We start from the raw sequence: 17,742 nt of genomic DNA on the forward strand, positions 1-17,742 counted from the left end.
CCCCATCTTACTTGCAGCCTCTGCCAGCTCTACCTTCTTCCCAGAGTATCCCCCATTGATATTAATAGCTCCCCATATCATTACCATTTGTTTGCCAAGTCGTATCTTAGGAGTCCCTGGTTTGTCAGTTAGAGGTGGGACTCCGTCACCTCCAAAGGTCTGAGGCATTTTGCTCTGATTGTTGCCAACATCATATTTAAAGTACCAGGGAAACAGGTGAGACATGATGCTGAAAAATACTCTAAAAGAAATTTTGTTTACAGGATTGTCACAGTGTTCCATTAAAGCAGTGTACCTAGTCTATTCCTACATGAACATTACAGTCAGTTGTTCCAATCATTTCATTTCAGTTAATTACATCACCATACCACAATTAAATAGATGTAAAATATACCTGCAGACAATATCATGTGTGATTTTTTTGAAGAGAAAAGCCTTCAATTTGATTTCAAACATTGCAGTTCATCACTGACAGCCTTCAAGTCTTTTAGAAATCAATAGAAAACTTATACAGGATGCTGCACACCTTATGGAACAGTAGTTAGGAATGTGCTCATAACATAAACATAATATTCCACTGGTGCTGACTAACTTTAAAGATGGCTGCAATCTACTTCTGAAAGGCATAGTGAATATGACCCTTCCGCGTCATCCCCACAAACATATTGTCTTATATTAACAAAATATTCTCAGGTTTCAACAGCATCAAGTGGTTAATGGTGGCAGTTAACCACTTGGCGTGGCTTGAAACCCGAGAATATTTTATTAGTGGATATTATTGCGAGAGCATGCATTTGTACATACTGTCTTCTACTTCACTAATTCTGTTAGCTATTGCGGATGAGATGAAAATCAGTATTCTATCTAAGAAATCAGATGTGGTGTGTTTGTTGCAGTTAGGAGTGTGTTAGCTACGGACGAAGAGCTTCTTCTTTCCGGAATACAATTTGTTATATTATTCAGTTCCTGACCTAAGTCTTTAACATATTGCTTGTTACCACTTGTAAATGAGACTGTTGCAGAGTAATGTGCTACAGTTGAAGGTATGTCCATAAATGAAGTGGCCTTAATATGGAGTCCTTAGGAACACTCCAACTTACAACACAACATTTCAGTCAGATGAGGGAGAGTAAAATAATCCTCTAACAGTATCAGTTCATAGTCTTTCTTGAGCAAATATTTGAATGGAGCAGGAACAAGACTCCTTATAAATTACACAATGTGTTTTTGTCTGAATTTTCATAGCCAAATGAAAAGTGGGAAATGGGCAAATGCAAATTGACCAGCATGAGTACAGGGAAATGCATGCAAAAGGTAAGGTTTCGGGTTTGAGCCCATTTTAACCTACCAAGAAGTAACAGCTAGGTCATTTGCAATCAGTAAATTCTCCTTGTAGTAACACTGTTCACGTTACGTCGCACTTCACTTAGCGTAGACCGGGACTGTGTCCTAGGCAGGCCCGATGTTGACTGACTCCGCTCAGCCTGTCCTGCCGGAGTTGTTGTTGTTGTTCTTGTTGTTACGCCGGCAGAGGGCGCGTACGAATTCTCGCGTGCCCTCTGGTGGACGGGACTCTACTTGCGGCAACTACTGTCCATGACGCGCCGTGCCAATGTGCGCCTCCCGCGATCTTTCTGGTGGCTACTACACTCCTCCTCCTTCGGGGGGTGAAGCCACTGTGATCCACTGCGTCGAAAGGTGGAGCATCGGGCAGGAGCGATGACCTCCACATCCATGGGATGGCCGGAGTCGAGGGAATCTGCCAACCCTCGAGCCGGAACCTTCGAATATGGCTGGAAATGACCCACACGAAGAGGCCCCCGTCGTCCCACAACCGGAGCCCGGGACAGAACGGGCGACAAGCTGTCGAACTCCGGATCCTGTTCCACCTCAGGAGGGGCAAGACCCAGTGGCGGGGACGAAGGGGAAGGGACGACCACAGGGGAACTAGCCCCCTGGGAAACCGGGCCGGCTAGGGGGGCCAGCTCTCGCTGGGGCAGCTCGAATGACGGCGATGCCGGTGCTGGAGCCACTGGAGGCTGCCAAGGCTGAGAACCATCACAGTGCGGCAGAGTCACAGCGGGGAGAGGAGGTAACGTCCCCTGTGAAACCAATACAGGTGCCGGCAATGGGGAAGCCGGTGTCCGAGAGGGCGGAGGGTGGGTGCCCGAACGTGGACGTAGCTGATTTTGGTGACGACGTACCACCCGGTCCCCCACCTGCAAGGTATAGAGCCGGCGGCCATGTCGGTGCAGGACCACCGCCGGTATCCAACGTGGATTGCGACCAAACCCACGGGCCCAGACTGACATACCCAGTGGAAAGCCAGGTACTCCGTTTTGGGAAGACTGGCGAGGACCAGGCTGGAGGAGGTGCAGCAGAGTCCTAGGTTGACGCCCATGGAGGAGCTCTGCGGGGCTGCGGTCTCCCATTGGTGTGGTCCGGTATGCCGTCAAGAAAAACGTCAATGCTTCCTCTGCAGGAAATTCGTGCACATACTTTTTCATCTGCGTCTTAAAGGTGCGCACCATGCGCTCAGCTTCCCCATTCGATTGTGGATGGAAGGGGGGAGAGCAAACGTGCCGAATACCGAAGCGCCTACAAAAATCCTGGAAGGTCTGCGAAAGAAACTGCGGTCCATTGTCCGAGACCAGGGTGATTGGCAGACCTTCCACAGAAAAGATTTTTGCTAGTGCCTGGATTGCAACGTCTGAAGTGGTTGAGGAGCAGCGAACCACATATGGGAATCGGGAATAAGCATCAATGACAATGAGCCAAAAGCCATTGAGAAACGGCCCCGCAAAATCGATGTGAACACGTTCCCACGCCTGGGTTGCCGGCGGCCATGAAGAGAACGCTGCCCTGGGAGATGCTTGTTGGCTCGCACACTGGGAACAGGCGGCCACCAAGTGCTCAATTTCTCTGTCAATACCGGGCCAGTACACATGTCTGCGAGCCAAGGTTTTAGTACGGGAAACACCCCAGTGCCCCGCATGTAATAACTTGAGGACCTCCCGTCGTAAACTTGCAGGAACAACCACGCGAGGAGCTGTATCATCGGTAGCCAGAAGGAGAACTCCTTCCAAGACCGAGAGACGGTCTCGTAGAAGAAAATAATTACGAAGAGGGTCCGAGGCCCGGCCCGGAGGGCGGGACGACCACCCCTGCTGAATGAGGCGAACTACTTGCCGGAGAACCGGGTCAGCCGCTGTTTCCCTGGCGACTCGAGAACTAGTTATCGGGAAGCCATCAACCGCCTGGCGGGACGCCACATCCAAATGAAAACACATAATCTCCTCTCGATCAAATGTAGGGTCCGGGCCCACTGGAAGACGGGAAAGAGCGTCGGCGTTGGCATGCTGGCCTGTAGGGCGAAAACGAATGTCATAATGGTACTTAGAGAGGAACAAGGCCCAGCGCTGTAGTCTGTGGGCCGCCCTATCCGGAATCTGAGAGGCGGGGCCAAATAACAATATTAACGGCTTATGGTCAGTGATTAACTGAAACTTCGTGCCATACAAGAAAGGGTGAAACTTGGTAACAGCGTAGACAATGGCCAAAGCCTCTTTTTCCACCTGGGAGTAATGGGCCTGCGCGGGACTAAGCGTTTTCGACGCAAACGCGAGTGGTTGCTCGGAACCATCTGCGTTGCGATGGGCCAGGACCGCCCCCACCCCATACTGTGAAGCATCCGTAGCCAGGACTAACGGCTTATGGGGATCAAAAGTAGCCAAACAAGGGGCTGACGTGAGGAGGCCCTTCAACGAGGTGAACGCTCGCTCGCATGCTGGCGACCAATCAAAAGGAACACCCTTGTGCAGAAGGCAGTACAGGGGGTGGGCTATAGTGGAAGCCCTGGGAATGAACCGGTGGTAATAGGCTATCTTGCCTAAAAAAGCTTGTAACTCCTTCAGCGATGTGGGCCGAGGAAGATTGACGATACCTTGGACCAAACTTCCTAGTGGCTGGATGCCATGCCGAGAGATGGTGTAGCCCACATACTCAATGGACGGTTGGAAGAAGGTTGACTTCTGCAGGTTGCAACGCAAGCCCACAGACCTGAATTTGAGAAAGAGGGTGCGAAGGTTGTGCAAGTGGTCCGTCGTGCTGCGGCCCGTGACAATTATGTCATCCAGGTAATTAATACAATGAGGGATTGTCGACGTGACATGCTCAAGATAACGCTGGAATATCGCCGGGGCACTGGATATTCCAAAAGCCAACCGCTGGTATTGGTAAAGGCCAAACGGGGTGTTGACGACTGCCAGCCGTTTGGAGTCCTCATCAAGTGGTATCTGATGATAAGCCTCTGACAGATCGATTTTCGAAAAATAGTGGCCTCCCGCCACGGCGGAGAACAATTCATCAGCACGAGGCAAAGGATAGGTGTCCACCACCAATTGGGAATTAATGGTGGCCTTAAAATCGCCACAAAGACGTAATTTTCCCGAGGGCTTCTTGACAATAACGAGGGGCGAAGCCCACTCACTGGAAGAAATGGGAAGAACGACCCCTAGGGCTGTCAGCCGGTCTAGCTCTTCCTTTACCTGAGGGCGGAGAGCCAAGGGGATCTGCCTCGCGCGTAGAAAACGCGGGCGAGCCGACGCCTTCAACGTTAAGTGAGCTTCAAAATCTGAAACACGCCCCAGGCCCTCCTCAAAAATGTCTGGAAAGTCTGAGATCAAAGATTCTAATGAGTGATAGGGAACGTCTTCGGAGACCAACTGTATGGTGTCAGCGATAGAAAAACCGAAAGCTTGAAAGGCATCCAGGCCAAAAAGGTTAGCGGAGCTCGCATCACTGACAACAATAAAAGTAATAGGCCGAGTGACTGATTTGTAAGTCACGTCGGTAGTGAATTGACCCAGTAGGGGAATGAACTGTTTACCATAACCGCGTAGACGCCGGTAAACGGGCGCCAACGGGGGCGATCCAAGGTCGGAATACGTTTGTGCATTCAACAACGAAACTGCCGCGCCCGTATCTACTTGCAGTTGTAACCGGCGCGACCGAACTGACACCTCGATAAAGAGTTTGCGTGCCGATGCGTCGGGAGCCTGGCCCGATGAAACTTCCTGAATGTCAACGTCCACGTCCTCTGTACTTGCTTCCTTCGATTCTTTTGAGGCTGAGCGGCAAACTTTAGCAATGTGGCCGTTTTTATTACATTTGCGACAAACGGCCCAACGCTGGGGGCACTTCGACCGATCGTGATGTATATAGCACGACGCACAGGATGGCAACAGGGGCCGGCGGCCGGAATTCTGTTTACGCGCCGCGCGGGAGCGGCCGTAACGGCCGGATTGTACCGCCCGCACGTCGTCCACCCCGGACACAGTGGACGCGGCCGCGCCGCCCTGAACCTCCGCGACGTCGCACCACGCTTCCAGCTGTTGACCTGCTGCGTGAGAGACTTCATACGATTGAGCAATGGACAGGACTTCTTCGAGGGAAGGGTCTTCTAACTGCAGGGCCCGTTGCCGGACCTCCCTATCAGGGGCCGAACGAACAATGACGTCGCGTACCATAACATTGGCATACGACTCCCGCGACTGCTCCGTGACAAAATGACACTTGCGACTAAGACCGTGCAGGGTTGCGGCCCACGCCCGGTAAGACTGATGGGGCTGTTTCTTGCATTGATAGAACTCGACCCTAGCCGCCACAACATGCGTGCGGCGGCGATAATATGAAGACAGCAATGAACACAATGCGTCAAAAGACAAGGACGAGGGTTCCTGCAACGGCACTAGCTGCCGCAAAACTTGATACAGCGAAGGAGATATCCAAGACAAGAAGAGAGCACGACATACCTCCGCATCGGCAACATGAAACGCCTGGAAATGCTGCCGAAGGCGATGTTCATATGCGTCCCAATCCTCCGCCGTCTCGTCATACGGGGGAAAGGGAGGAGGGAACGGCGCCGGAGCAGACGGCGTGGAGAGCAACGCCGGAAGCACTTGTTTCATGGTGGCCATGAGCTCCGTCTGCTGCGCAACCAAAACCCGCACCAAATCCTCCATGCCGTGGAGAAACTGCGAAACCGGAACAACGACGCAACACGCATAAGAACGACCCTACTCGTCGCCAATTGTGTAGTAACACTGTTCACGTTACGTCGCACTTCACTTAGCGTAGACCGGGACTGTGTCCTAGGCAGGCCCGATGTTGACTGACTCCGCTCAGCCTGTCCTGCCGGAGTTGTTGTTGTTGTTGTTCTTGTTGTTACGCCGGCAGAGGGCGCGTACGAATTCTCACGTGCCCTCTGGTGGACGGGACTCTACTTGCGGCAACTACTGTCCATGACGCGCCGTGCCAATGTGCGCCTCCCGCGATCTTTCTGGTGGCTACTACACTCCTTTGTGCAGGGCTGTCTCATTTTTGTACACATAAGCAATGTTGGCCATAGTATAGTTTTTCAGAGGAGCAAATAGTATTTTCTCTATCAGGTAGCAGCTGATACCATTATAGATTCACTTTGCACTTTAAGACTCTGATTCAATGTTGTTTCATAGTTTTCCACATATGAAAAAGCACGTAATGACCCAGCAGTAGTTGTTCAGTTGCGGATGCAGTGGTATGTGATTCTCAGTGCTTTGTTCCAGAAGCTTTTTTGGCTTCTATGTTTCTGTCCAGGGGTGCTGTTCTTGCTTAAAAGCTGTGACATAATGGAGTGTGCGTTTCTCTGGTTGGTGATGATGTAGCTGGGGCCTTGGGTCTGTCATTTGTTTGTTACTTTGTGTCTATTTGAAAAGTTCAATTAGTATGTTAGATGGTGTGATGCCAAAGAGGAGGACTAGTTTATAGACTATGGTGGCTTGAGACATCAGGTAATGAGATACATCATTTGAATAAGGGCTACATCAACAAACTTTGTGCTATATGACACACCATCTGCGAAAACAACAAACTCAGCTACCAGTTGGAGAGAAACGCAATGCCATGGATGATGCCCTAAGAACTGTGTGTTGTAACTCTCGCCCATCTGAGCTATTGCCCTATAACTTTCAAGGAAGTTATATACAGTATTCATCTCGTAATAGTTTCTCAGGAGTGTGTTTGAAAGTGAGATATTTGTCCAGGGGTATTCTAAAATGTTTCAATCGTATGTTGTATGCAGCAATGATGACACCACAGTACTGTATATTCAGCATTATATTTACTTCATGATCACATAAGTATAATAACAACAACTCCACAGCATCATTGTACCTGCTGTTTTATTCTTAGAAGTTCCTACCATGTGCAGCTATGTCAGTATTGTCTTCTTAAATAAAATGCATTATTTTCCATTAACAGATTGGTCATATGCACAGTTTGGAACTTGGAAAATGCTTCGGGGAAGTCCATTAAGACAGAAATATGTTGTCCAGTGATTAAAAGTTTCCACAGCAGTTTGTTGTGATTCATTGTGCCATAGATGGTGCACTGATCAGTAAAGCCAAAAATCATTTCCTCAAATATGTCCTCAATATGTTGTAGTGGCTTTGGGGAGAGGATCATCAAAGTATCAATTGAGATAAGGCTACATGACAATATCATCAATAGAGATGAGGGCTATCAGCTAAGTGTGGCATGAAACCCTGCACTAGCAGCTATACGCCAAAGGCACACCCAGCAGTTAATGCTTTGTGAGTCTAGGCAAGTCTGAACACACAGAGCGCTGAATAGCGGTCTGTACCCCTGCATAACAGGTTGCCAGATCCCAAGTCTGTGGGAAGGGGTGGCAAGGTGCGGCCACTGCTCATGTGGGTCGCCTGTGCTATCTCGATACTTCAGCAGGAGATGATGCGAATGGTACTCATCGAAACATTGTGGAATTTCGATGCAGCCATCCAGACGGAAGCCCGAAGCTACCGAAGTTAGACACATGTGAGCAGCTCATAGTGGCTTGCCTTGTGTGTGTTCTGTTTTACACATTTTGTGACTAAAGTTTTATCACTTGATTTTTAGTTTAATACATAAAATGCCGACTTGAGTGTTTTATTTCTGATCAAGGCACTCACAGCAATCCTGAAACCCGGGTCAAAAGACTCCTTTTTTGCGACCGAGGGCTGGTATTGCTGTTAATTTCATTTCATCATTGTGTTGTCAAGTTTAATATCTGCATACAACAGGACTTCCCGTGTCCAAATCCAGCTTATTTTATTATTTTATTTGTGGCCTCTGAAATTCTGACAAGCCTAATCCATTTCATAGCTTACATGTATGGCAGAGAAGGTAATTGGACCCAAGTTATTTTTATCAACACTGCTATCATGTGTTTTGAAATGCATTGATATACAGTGGTCTCCATTGCAGTAGTGCACCTATTGAACTGAGATTGTAATCATTCAACTTTGTTGTTGTTGTGGTCTTCAGTCCTGAGACTGGTTTGATGCAGCTCTCCATGCTACTCTATCCTGTGCAAGCTTCTTCATCTCCCAGTATCTACTGCAACCTACATCCTTCTGAATCTGCTTAGTGTATTCATCTCTTGGTCTCCCTCTACGATTTTTACCCTCCACACTGCCCTCCAATGCTAAATTTGTGATCCCTTGATGCCTCAAAACATGTCCTATCAACCGATCCCTTCTTCTAGTCAAGTTGTGCCACAAACTTCTCTTCTCCCCAATCCTATTCAATACCTCCTCATTAGTTACGTGATCTACCCACCTTATCTTCAGCATTCTTCTGTAGCACCACATTTCGAAAGCTTCTATTCTCTTCTTGTCCAAACTAGTTATAGTCCATGTTTCACTTCCATACATGGCTACACTCCATACAAATACTTTCAGAAACGACTTCCGGACACTTAAATCTATACTTGATGTTAACAAATTCCTCTTCTTGAGAAACGCTTTCCTTGCCATTGCCAGTCTACATTTTATATCCTCTCTACTTCGACCATCATCGGTTATTTTACTCCCTAAATAGCAAAACTCCTTTACTACTTTAAGTGTCTCATTTCCTAATTTAATTCCCTCAGCATCACCCGACTTAATTTGACTACATTCCATTATCCTCGTTTTGCTTTTGTTGATGTTCATCTTATATCCTCCTTTCAAGACACTGTCCATTCCGTTCAACTGCTCTTCCAAGTCTTTTGCTGTCTCTGACAGAATTACAATGTCATCGGCGAACCTCAAAGTTTTTACTTCTTCTCCATGAATTTTAATACCTACTCCGAATTTTTCTTTTGTTTCCTTTACTGCTTGCTCAATATACAGATTGAATAACATTGGGGAGAGGCTACAACCCTGTCTTACTCCTTTCCCAACCACTGCTTCCCTTTCATGCCCCTCGACTCTTATAACTGCCATCTGGTTTCTGTACAAACTGTAAATAGCCTTTCGCTCCCTGTATTTTACCCCTGCCACCTTCAGAATTTGAAAGAGAGTATTCCAGTTAACATTGTCAAAAGCTTTCTCTAAGTCTACAAATGCTAGAAACGTAGGTTTGCCTTTTCTTAATCTTTCTTCTAAGGTAAGTCGTAAGGTCAGTATTGCCTCACGTGTTCCAACATTTCTACGGAATCCATACTGATCTTCCCCGAGGTCGGCTTCTACCAGTTTTTCCATTCGTCTGTAAAGAATTCGCGTTAGTATTTTGCAGCTGTGACTTATTAAACTGATAGTTCGGTAATTTTCACATCTGTCAACACCTGCTTTCTTTGGGATTGGAATTATTATATTCTTCTTGAAGTCTGAGGGTATTTCGCCTGATACATCGTGCTCACCAGATGGTAGAGTTTTGTCATGACTGGCTCTCCCGAGGCCATCAGTAGTTCAAATGGAATGTTGTCTACTCCCGGGGCCTTGTTTCGACTCAGGTCTTTCAGTGCTCTGTCAAACTCTTCACGCAGTATCTTATCTCCCATTTCGTCTTCATCTACATCCTCTTCCATTTCCATAATATTGTCCTCAAGTACATCGCCCTTGTATAAACCCTCTATATACTCCTTCCACCTTTCTGCCTTCCCTTCTTTGCTTAGAACTGGGTTGCCATCTGAGCTCTTGATATTCATACAAATGGTTCTCTTCTCTCCAAAAGTCTCTTTAATTTTCCTGTAGGCAGTATCTATCTTACCCCTAGTGAGACAAGCCTCTACATCCTTACATTTGTCCTCTAGCCATCCCTGCTTAGCCATTTTGCACTTCCTGTCGATATCATTTTTGAGACGTCTGTATTCCTTTTTGCCTGCTTCATTTACTGCATTTTTGTATTTTCTCCTTTCATCAATTAAATTCAATATTTCTTCTGTTACCCAAGGATTTCTATTAGCCCTCGTCTTTTTACCTACTTGATTCTCTGCTGCCTTCACTATTTCATCCCTCAGAGCTACCCATTCTTCTTCTACTGTATTTCTTTCCCTCATTCCTGTCAATTGTTCCCTTATGCTCTCCCTGAAACTCTCTACAACCTCTGGTTCTTTCAGTTTATCCAGGTCCCATCTCCTTAAATTCCCACCTTTTTGCAGTTTCTTCAGTTTCAATCTGCAGTTCATAACCAATAGATTGTGGTCAGAATCCACATCTGCCCCAGGAAATGTCTTACAATTTAAAACCTGGTTCCTAAATCTCTGTCTTACCATTATATAATCTATCTGATACCTACTAGTATCTCCAGGATTCTTCCAGGTATACAACCTTCTTTTATGATTCTTGAACCAAGTGTTGGCTATGATTAAGTTATGCTCTGTGCAAAATTCTACAAGGCGGCTTCCTCTTTCATTCCTTCCCCCCAATCCATATTCACCTACTATGTTTCCTTCTCTCCCTTTTCCTACTGACGAATTCCAGTCACCCATGACTATTAAATTTTCGTCTCCTTTCACTACCTGAATAATTTCTTTTATCTCGTCATACATTTCATCTATTTCTTCATCATCTGCAGAGGTAGTTGGCATATAAACTTGTACTACTGTAGTAGGCATGGGCTTTGTGTCTATCTTGGCCACAATAATGCGTTCACTATGCTGTTTGTAGTAGCTAACCCGCACTCCTATTTTTTTATTCATTATTAAACCTACTCCTGCATTACCCCTATTTGATTTTGTATTTATAACCCTGTAATCACCTGACCAAAAGTCTTGTTCCTCCTGCCACCGAACTTCACTAATTCCCACTATATCTAACTTTAACCTATCCATTTCCCTTTTTAAATTTTCTAACCTACCTGCCCGATTGAGGGATCTGACATTCCACGCTCCGATCCGTAGAACGCCAGTTTTCTTTCTCCTGATAACGACGTCCTCTTGAGTAGTCCCCGCCCGGAGATCCGAATGGGGGACTATTTTACCTCCGGAATATTTTACCCAAGAGGACGCCATCATCATTTAATCATACAGTAGAGCTGCATGTCCTCGGGAAAAATTACGGCTGTAGTTTCCCCTTGCTTTCAGCCGTTCGCAGTACCAGCACAGCAAGGCCGTTTTGGTTAATGTTACAAGGCCAGATCAGTCAATCATCCAGACTGTTGCCCCTGCAACTACTGAAAAGGCTGCTGCCCCTCTTCAGGAACCACATGTTTGTCTGGCCTCTCAACAGATACCCCTCCGTTGTGGTTGCACCTACGGTGCGGCCATCTGTATCGCTGAGGCACGCAAGCCTCCCCACCAGCGGCAAGGTCCATGGTTCATGGGGGGCATTCAACTTTATGTACCAAAATTCTCTTTTTGTCATTTCTAGTGTCATTTTGACTGGCATCTTTGTTGGGTTGGCACTGACTATTGCTTTTGTTTGCTACATTAGTGTGACTCGGGCTTCCTTATTCAAGCCACTTATCATTCACTCACTCAAGACTGAATGGATAGCTGTACCGACTGTCTTAACTAGAAAAGCCAAAGCAGATGCTACCAATCAACCTAGGACATCTGCATCTTACAAATCTAAGTTAATATACATATATTAATGAAAAATCCTGGTGGAATGTAAATAATTTAAGGAGTAAAGGTAACAACGGACCAAATAGTACAGACTTTGAGTCGTCAAAAGGCACATAAACAGAACTGAGAAATTTGCTAGCTTTCAGATGAATCTTCTTTGAGTTGTATAGCCCCCCACCCCCCACACACACACACACCTGAATGGCTAACATTGTGTCAGCTGACAACCCCATACTGCTGGCACTGCAGCTCTGCAGTGACTGGGATGACAGGTTTTGTGGAATAAAGTGGGTGGGGAAGAAGTGCAATGGAAGGGATGGGAAAGGGTTGTTGACAGCTGGGACGGAGAGACAGCATGTTCACTGGATACGGACATGGCATGGACACATGTGCTGGTGAGCTCGTACAGCCCACGATGACGTGGAGGTGTGGATTGGGAATAGGGTCTGGGGAGGAAGGTGTGGTTGCAGGATGAGAGAAAGGAAGGTACTGTGGAAGGGGTGGAAGTGGGTTGGTGCACGAGGCCAACAGAGTGTGAGATGAGAAGGATTATGGCATCAAATGATGTGTTGCAAGGACAGCTCCCATCTACGTAACTCAGAATAACTGTTGTTGGGGGAGGTAGGAGGAGGGGGAGGACCCAGATGGCAAGATTGAGAAGTAGCCATTGAAGTTGAGCATGTTACGCTCACCAGCATGTTCCCGCACTGGGTTCTCAGCACTGCTCTTAGCAACAGCTTTCTCGTGGCTGTTCATGCCTCAGCCTGTGACTGGACTTAAGATGTACTGGGTGGGTGTACAGATAGATCTTGAACCTTTGTCTTCTACAGGATATGACCTATATGGCAATGGATTGGGGTGTGAGTAGCTTGTGGTTGTTCTGAAAGATTTGGAGGAAGGAAAGGGGGGGGGGGGGGGTTGGAATACTGCATTGGGACATGTTGGAAGGATTGTAGATAGAATGTTATTGATTTCTGGACATGACAATAAATAGCTGAAGCCCTTTTGATGGATGTGGTTGATTTTTTTCCAGTTCAGGAAGGTACTGGGCATTTGGGGAATGGGGTTTACAGGATTAGGGTTGTGTGAGGTGGTCCATGACATCTGTCTGCAGACTATGTATTGGGAATACTGCCTGTTTGTGAAGCTATTAGTGCGACCTACAGTATAACTGGGCAAGAGATTTCTTGTCAGTGCAGTTGCATTATGACTAGGGTGGCTAGATTATATGAGAAGAATTTTTTGGGGTGGAGGGGACAATAGCAATAAAAATGGAGGTACTGTCAGTAGCTTGTGAGTTTGATATGGACAAAGAGTGTGGATGGAACCATCAGAGACGTGGAGATCAACATCAAGGAAAGTGGAACATTTGTGCTGTGGGGGGCTGGAGATAGGGTGTCTTAGCTATGGTTCCAAATCATGAAGAAATCATTAGTGAACCTGAAATAGACAAGTAGTGTGGGATATTGGATGGTTAGGAAGATTTCACCTAGATGACCCATAAACAGGGTGACAGTGGATGGTGTTAGATATATAAGGAATGAGAACATGAACTGGATTTGGAAGGACATTGGGAGAATTAGAGTTCGGCAAAGTCAAGTCCGTTGATATGGGAGATGTTAGTGTATGGGAAAGTGGCATCAACATTAATATTACGGATACAGGGGTGTGGGGATGTTGGAGAATTGATGAAGGAAATGTTTCATGTCTTTACTGTTGGAGGCTATGCTCCAGGTCTTTAGTGTGGGAGGCTATGCTGCAGATGAATGGTTTGAGGTGATGGTCAACAAAAACAGAGATTCTTTTATCCTGTAATCCTCCTGCCCCCAGTCTTTACTAATCCCTGCCCCACTCCCACCTCTGCCCCAACCACAGGATAGTAACTTCATTGATGCTGCGTCCACACCTCATGCCTATGTTTGCATAAAAACAATGCAATCACCAGTGGTTTTCCCTGAATAAGTTCAGATGATGGAACAGTGTTTCCAATCATTTGTCATTATTTTACCAGGTTAGTCAACCATTGTCTCCAATGATCTGAATGTTAGGGGGTAATTAACATTTTTTAAAAAAGAAGAAAAGTGTAAAGATAATCAGTGAGAAAGTACAGGTCTTACTTTTTTACATTTGTACAATTCTACAATGCAGCTGGAACATCTTTGTCTGAACTGCTGCCCTCTTCAAATCACTATTAACATATTAATCAACAAAAATCATGAGATTAATATTTGATACTACTGAAACATTGTTTGTACATTTAATATGGGAAAACAATGTGTCAATCTGAACTTATTTTGTAACAAAAAACTGGTAATTTCTGATTTTCAGTTTTGATACCATTGTATGCATTTATCTTTTAGCAGTAAAAGAATTAAAATTAGTCCTCTTTTATCTGAATATGTATCTAAACTAAAGTTATGACAATGATCGATAACAGGAGAGCAAATAAATAAAAAATAAGCTTGTTTTGAACTTTTCATTTTTTGCAGGAAACTTTTGAGCGTGGTATGGAACTGCATGCAAAGTGCACACTCTTTGCAGAAGGTTGCCATGGGCATTTATCAAAGCAACTTTTTAATAAATACAAGCTACGTGAAAATTGTGAAGCACAGACGTACGGCATTGGATTGAAGGAAGTATGGGAAATTGTACCAGAGAAACATAAACCAGGCACTGTTGAACATACTATTGGATGGCCATTGGTTAGTAAATGTTGTTTAGAAACTGCTGCTTAGCTTACAGAAATTATCATGACCTTATAGTCAGTCATTTGAAAATCATCCGACCACAACATATCTCTGAAAAAGAAATAAATTTAATCCTATAAATGTTACGTTGCATTCTAGTGGAAGAGAGATGCTGCTTGTGTGTCATCACTAGAAACAACAAAGTTAGGATAGTGACATCACAGTTTAGATCAATCAAGTTAAAGCACTCCAAAATTTTAATTTTTGCTTTCATTGAGATATTATATATGTGTACAGAACTAAAACTTTATTGCTTCACGTGACTGTTTTCTTATTCCCCCCCCCCCCCCCCCCCCTCTGTATTAGTGAATTAAATTTTGCTTTTTCAAAACTCTGCCGTCTGCAAAACCCAGGATAGACAGAAAAAAAGTATATTATGAAGTTTTAAAAAACTGTAATGAACAGCACCATTTAAATGTCCTCATATTGTAAGGAGTTGTGCAGGACAGCCTAGCAACTGAACATGCATTTTTTTTGTATTATGAATGTGACACACATCATTACTTACACCAAGTATAAATTCTACCAATACGTGACAACAATCATCTCTCTCCCCTGTACCTATGATGCTTCCATTTAAACATTTACAACTATAAACTGTATTTGAGAACCCTTACATACTGTTTCTTCTTCCCTTTGAAATTTACATGTTTTATCAATGTTCAGTAAAATGTAAATGTTGTGTGACTAGGGCCTCCCGTCGGGTAGTCCGTTCGCTGGGTGCAAGTCTTGCGAGTTGATGCCACTTCGGCGACTTGCGTGTCGATGGGGATGAAATGATGATTAGGACAACACAACACCCAGTCCCTGAGCGGAGAAAATCTCCGATCCAGCCGGGAATCGAACCCAGGCCCTTAGGATTGACATTCTGTCGCACTGACCACTCAGCTACCAGGGGCGGACAATGTTGAATGAACAACTGGCATTGCATTTCTGTTAAAAAGTGCTTATGAAACACCTTTAGTTACAAGGAATTATGTCACTTTCACAAACACTTGTTTTAGCAGATGGAAAGACAGTTCTGGTTTGACTATCATGATGATCTGAAACATGGTATTGAGGAGATGACTGCAGTCAGGGTGGCTGTCTCATGTTAAGTTTTTTGCATTTGATCATCCCAACCACAATTGTGTTATTAAATATAATCCCTACCTTTAATCTATCCTATTTGTCCAGCAAATTTTTGAAAAGGACTAATGTTTCAGGTGGGGTGGGGGCGGGGGGGGGGGGGCGAGATGGAGAGGGGGGGGGAGAGAGAGAAAGAGAGAGCAAGTGGGGGAAGGAGGGAGTTGACTGAATATTTAATATTTTTCTTGAAATTACAGATTTTGTCATTTGTCTCAAACAATTTTAGCACTGGTGCTGATAACCTGGTTACTGACTTTCCCAAATTCATACGAGGGAGTACCCAGTAAAAACTGGAATAACATTGCCATAGGTGGACCATGTGTAGTATGCATTTCTGCGCTAGGTGTGTATAGCACAACTCATTGCCAGTTCAGTGCCACTTGTTTTTGACCTGGCTTGTTCTGTTCATCTGCGTGTGACTATTTTTGCTATTACTGGTGGTGATGAGTAATGGTGCTATGGTTACGGCCCAGAAAAAAAGCAACAGTCAAGCCAATGGAGGACGTCATCGTCACCCCGCCCAAAAAAATGTTGTGAAGTCAAATGAAAATCAAAACAATTTTGTTTTCCGTTTTTGATGCTGAAGACATAGTTAATTCAGAATGTGTTCCCAGGTCAGACCATCAATCAGACCTTTCATTTGGAAATTTTAATTTTAAGAAGATTGTGCAATAGTGTTCGTCAAAGAAGACCTGATTTGTGGCAGACAGGAGACTGGTACTTCCACCACAACAATGCACCTGCACACACAGCCATCTCTGTTAAGACAGTTTTTGGCTAAAAATGGCATCGTTCTGTTGCCCCACGCACCTTACTCACCTGACCTGCCTCCATGCATTTTTTTCTTATTTCCATGCATGAAAAGGGCCATGAAAGGACACAAATTTGACAACATTGAAGAAATCAAGGAAAAAAAGCCAGGGAGGATCTGTCGGCCATTTCTAAAGATGACTACAAAACATTTTGTGAACAGTGGAAGCACTGGTGGGACAAATATGTTAGTTGTAATGGAGATTATTTTGAGGGGGATAAGGTTATTTTGTAAACAATTTGAAATTGTGCTGGAGCGGCAAAGAAACTGGTAAAGGCATGTGTATTCAAATATGGAAAGAGGCAGAATACGGAACTGTGGTTGACAATGCCCATGTAACACACCAAGTGTCTGATGCAGTTGTTAGATCAGTTACTGCTGCTACAATGACAGGTTATCAAAATGTAAGTGAGATTGAATGTGGTGTTATAGTCAGCTCATGAACGATGAGACACAGCATCTCCAAGGTAGGGATGAAGTGGGGATTTTCCTGTATGACCGTTTCATGAGTGTACTGTCAATATTTGTTATAAAGTATGTGTTGTGTCATTTGTATGTATATTACATTTTTTCCTATGTACACACATTGGCTGTGAAATGTGATTTTCTGATTTTTTTACAGATTGTCTAATGTTTCAGGATCGGCATACGTATGGTGGCTCATTCCTGTATCACCTTAATGAACCATCTCCTTTGGTCGCAGTTGGTTTTGTTATTGGCTTAGACTATACAAATCCATACATAAGTCCCTTTAGGGAATTTCAGAGGTTTAAACAACATCCATCTGTCAGACCCACATTTGAAGGAGGAAAAAGGTAAAAGAAATTGAAGATTTTAACATTAAATATTTCCCAAAGAAAAACATGACCATTGCAGATGTATGCATAATACCTTAAGTGTATGTGTATAGGTCTCTTTTCACAGTTTCTACTAAATCTTGGCTGCATCTGGAGGGCAGAAAAAACACTTTATGGGGGGTAAGGTACAAAGTTCTCAGCCTGGTACAAAGATGCTGCTGACATTAAGGAAATTTCGTTTTTTTTTGCACTGGCCTAAGTTGCAATCCTTATCTGAAGTGCCAATGTGTTTTCAGAATAGTTTTGTTTGTATGACCTTTTTTAAGTAGTCTTACTGTGTGTGATTAAAATGGACAAACTGGTACACAGTATTATCACATAATTTTTATTTGT

At 44.8% G+C, this 17,742-nt stretch overlaps 1 protein-coding gene across 1 annotated transcript in view; it reads left to right on the forward strand.

Moving 5' to 3' along the window:
- The window catches only part of LOC126094715 (electron transfer flavoprotein-ubiquinone oxidoreductase, mitochondrial), a 128,833-nt gene that overhangs the window by 38,165 nt on the left and 72,926 nt on the right, over positions 1-17,742 (forward strand). The window contains exons 6-7 of the mRNA XM_049909250.1: positions 14,356-14,568; positions 17,192-17,367. Coding sequence (XP_049765207.1) covers positions 14,356-14,568; positions 17,192-17,367 — 389 coding nt within the window. The remainder of the gene's footprint in view (positions 1-14,355; positions 14,569-17,191; positions 17,368-17,742) is intronic.

The sequence above is a fragment of the Schistocerca cancellata genome, chromosome 8, assembly GCF_023864275.1.
Source record: "Schistocerca cancellata isolate TAMUIC-IGC-003103 chromosome 8, iqSchCanc2.1, whole genome shotgun sequence".
In the NCBI taxonomy this organism is placed as follows: Eukaryota; Metazoa; Arthropoda; class Insecta; order Orthoptera; family Acrididae; genus Schistocerca; species Schistocerca cancellata.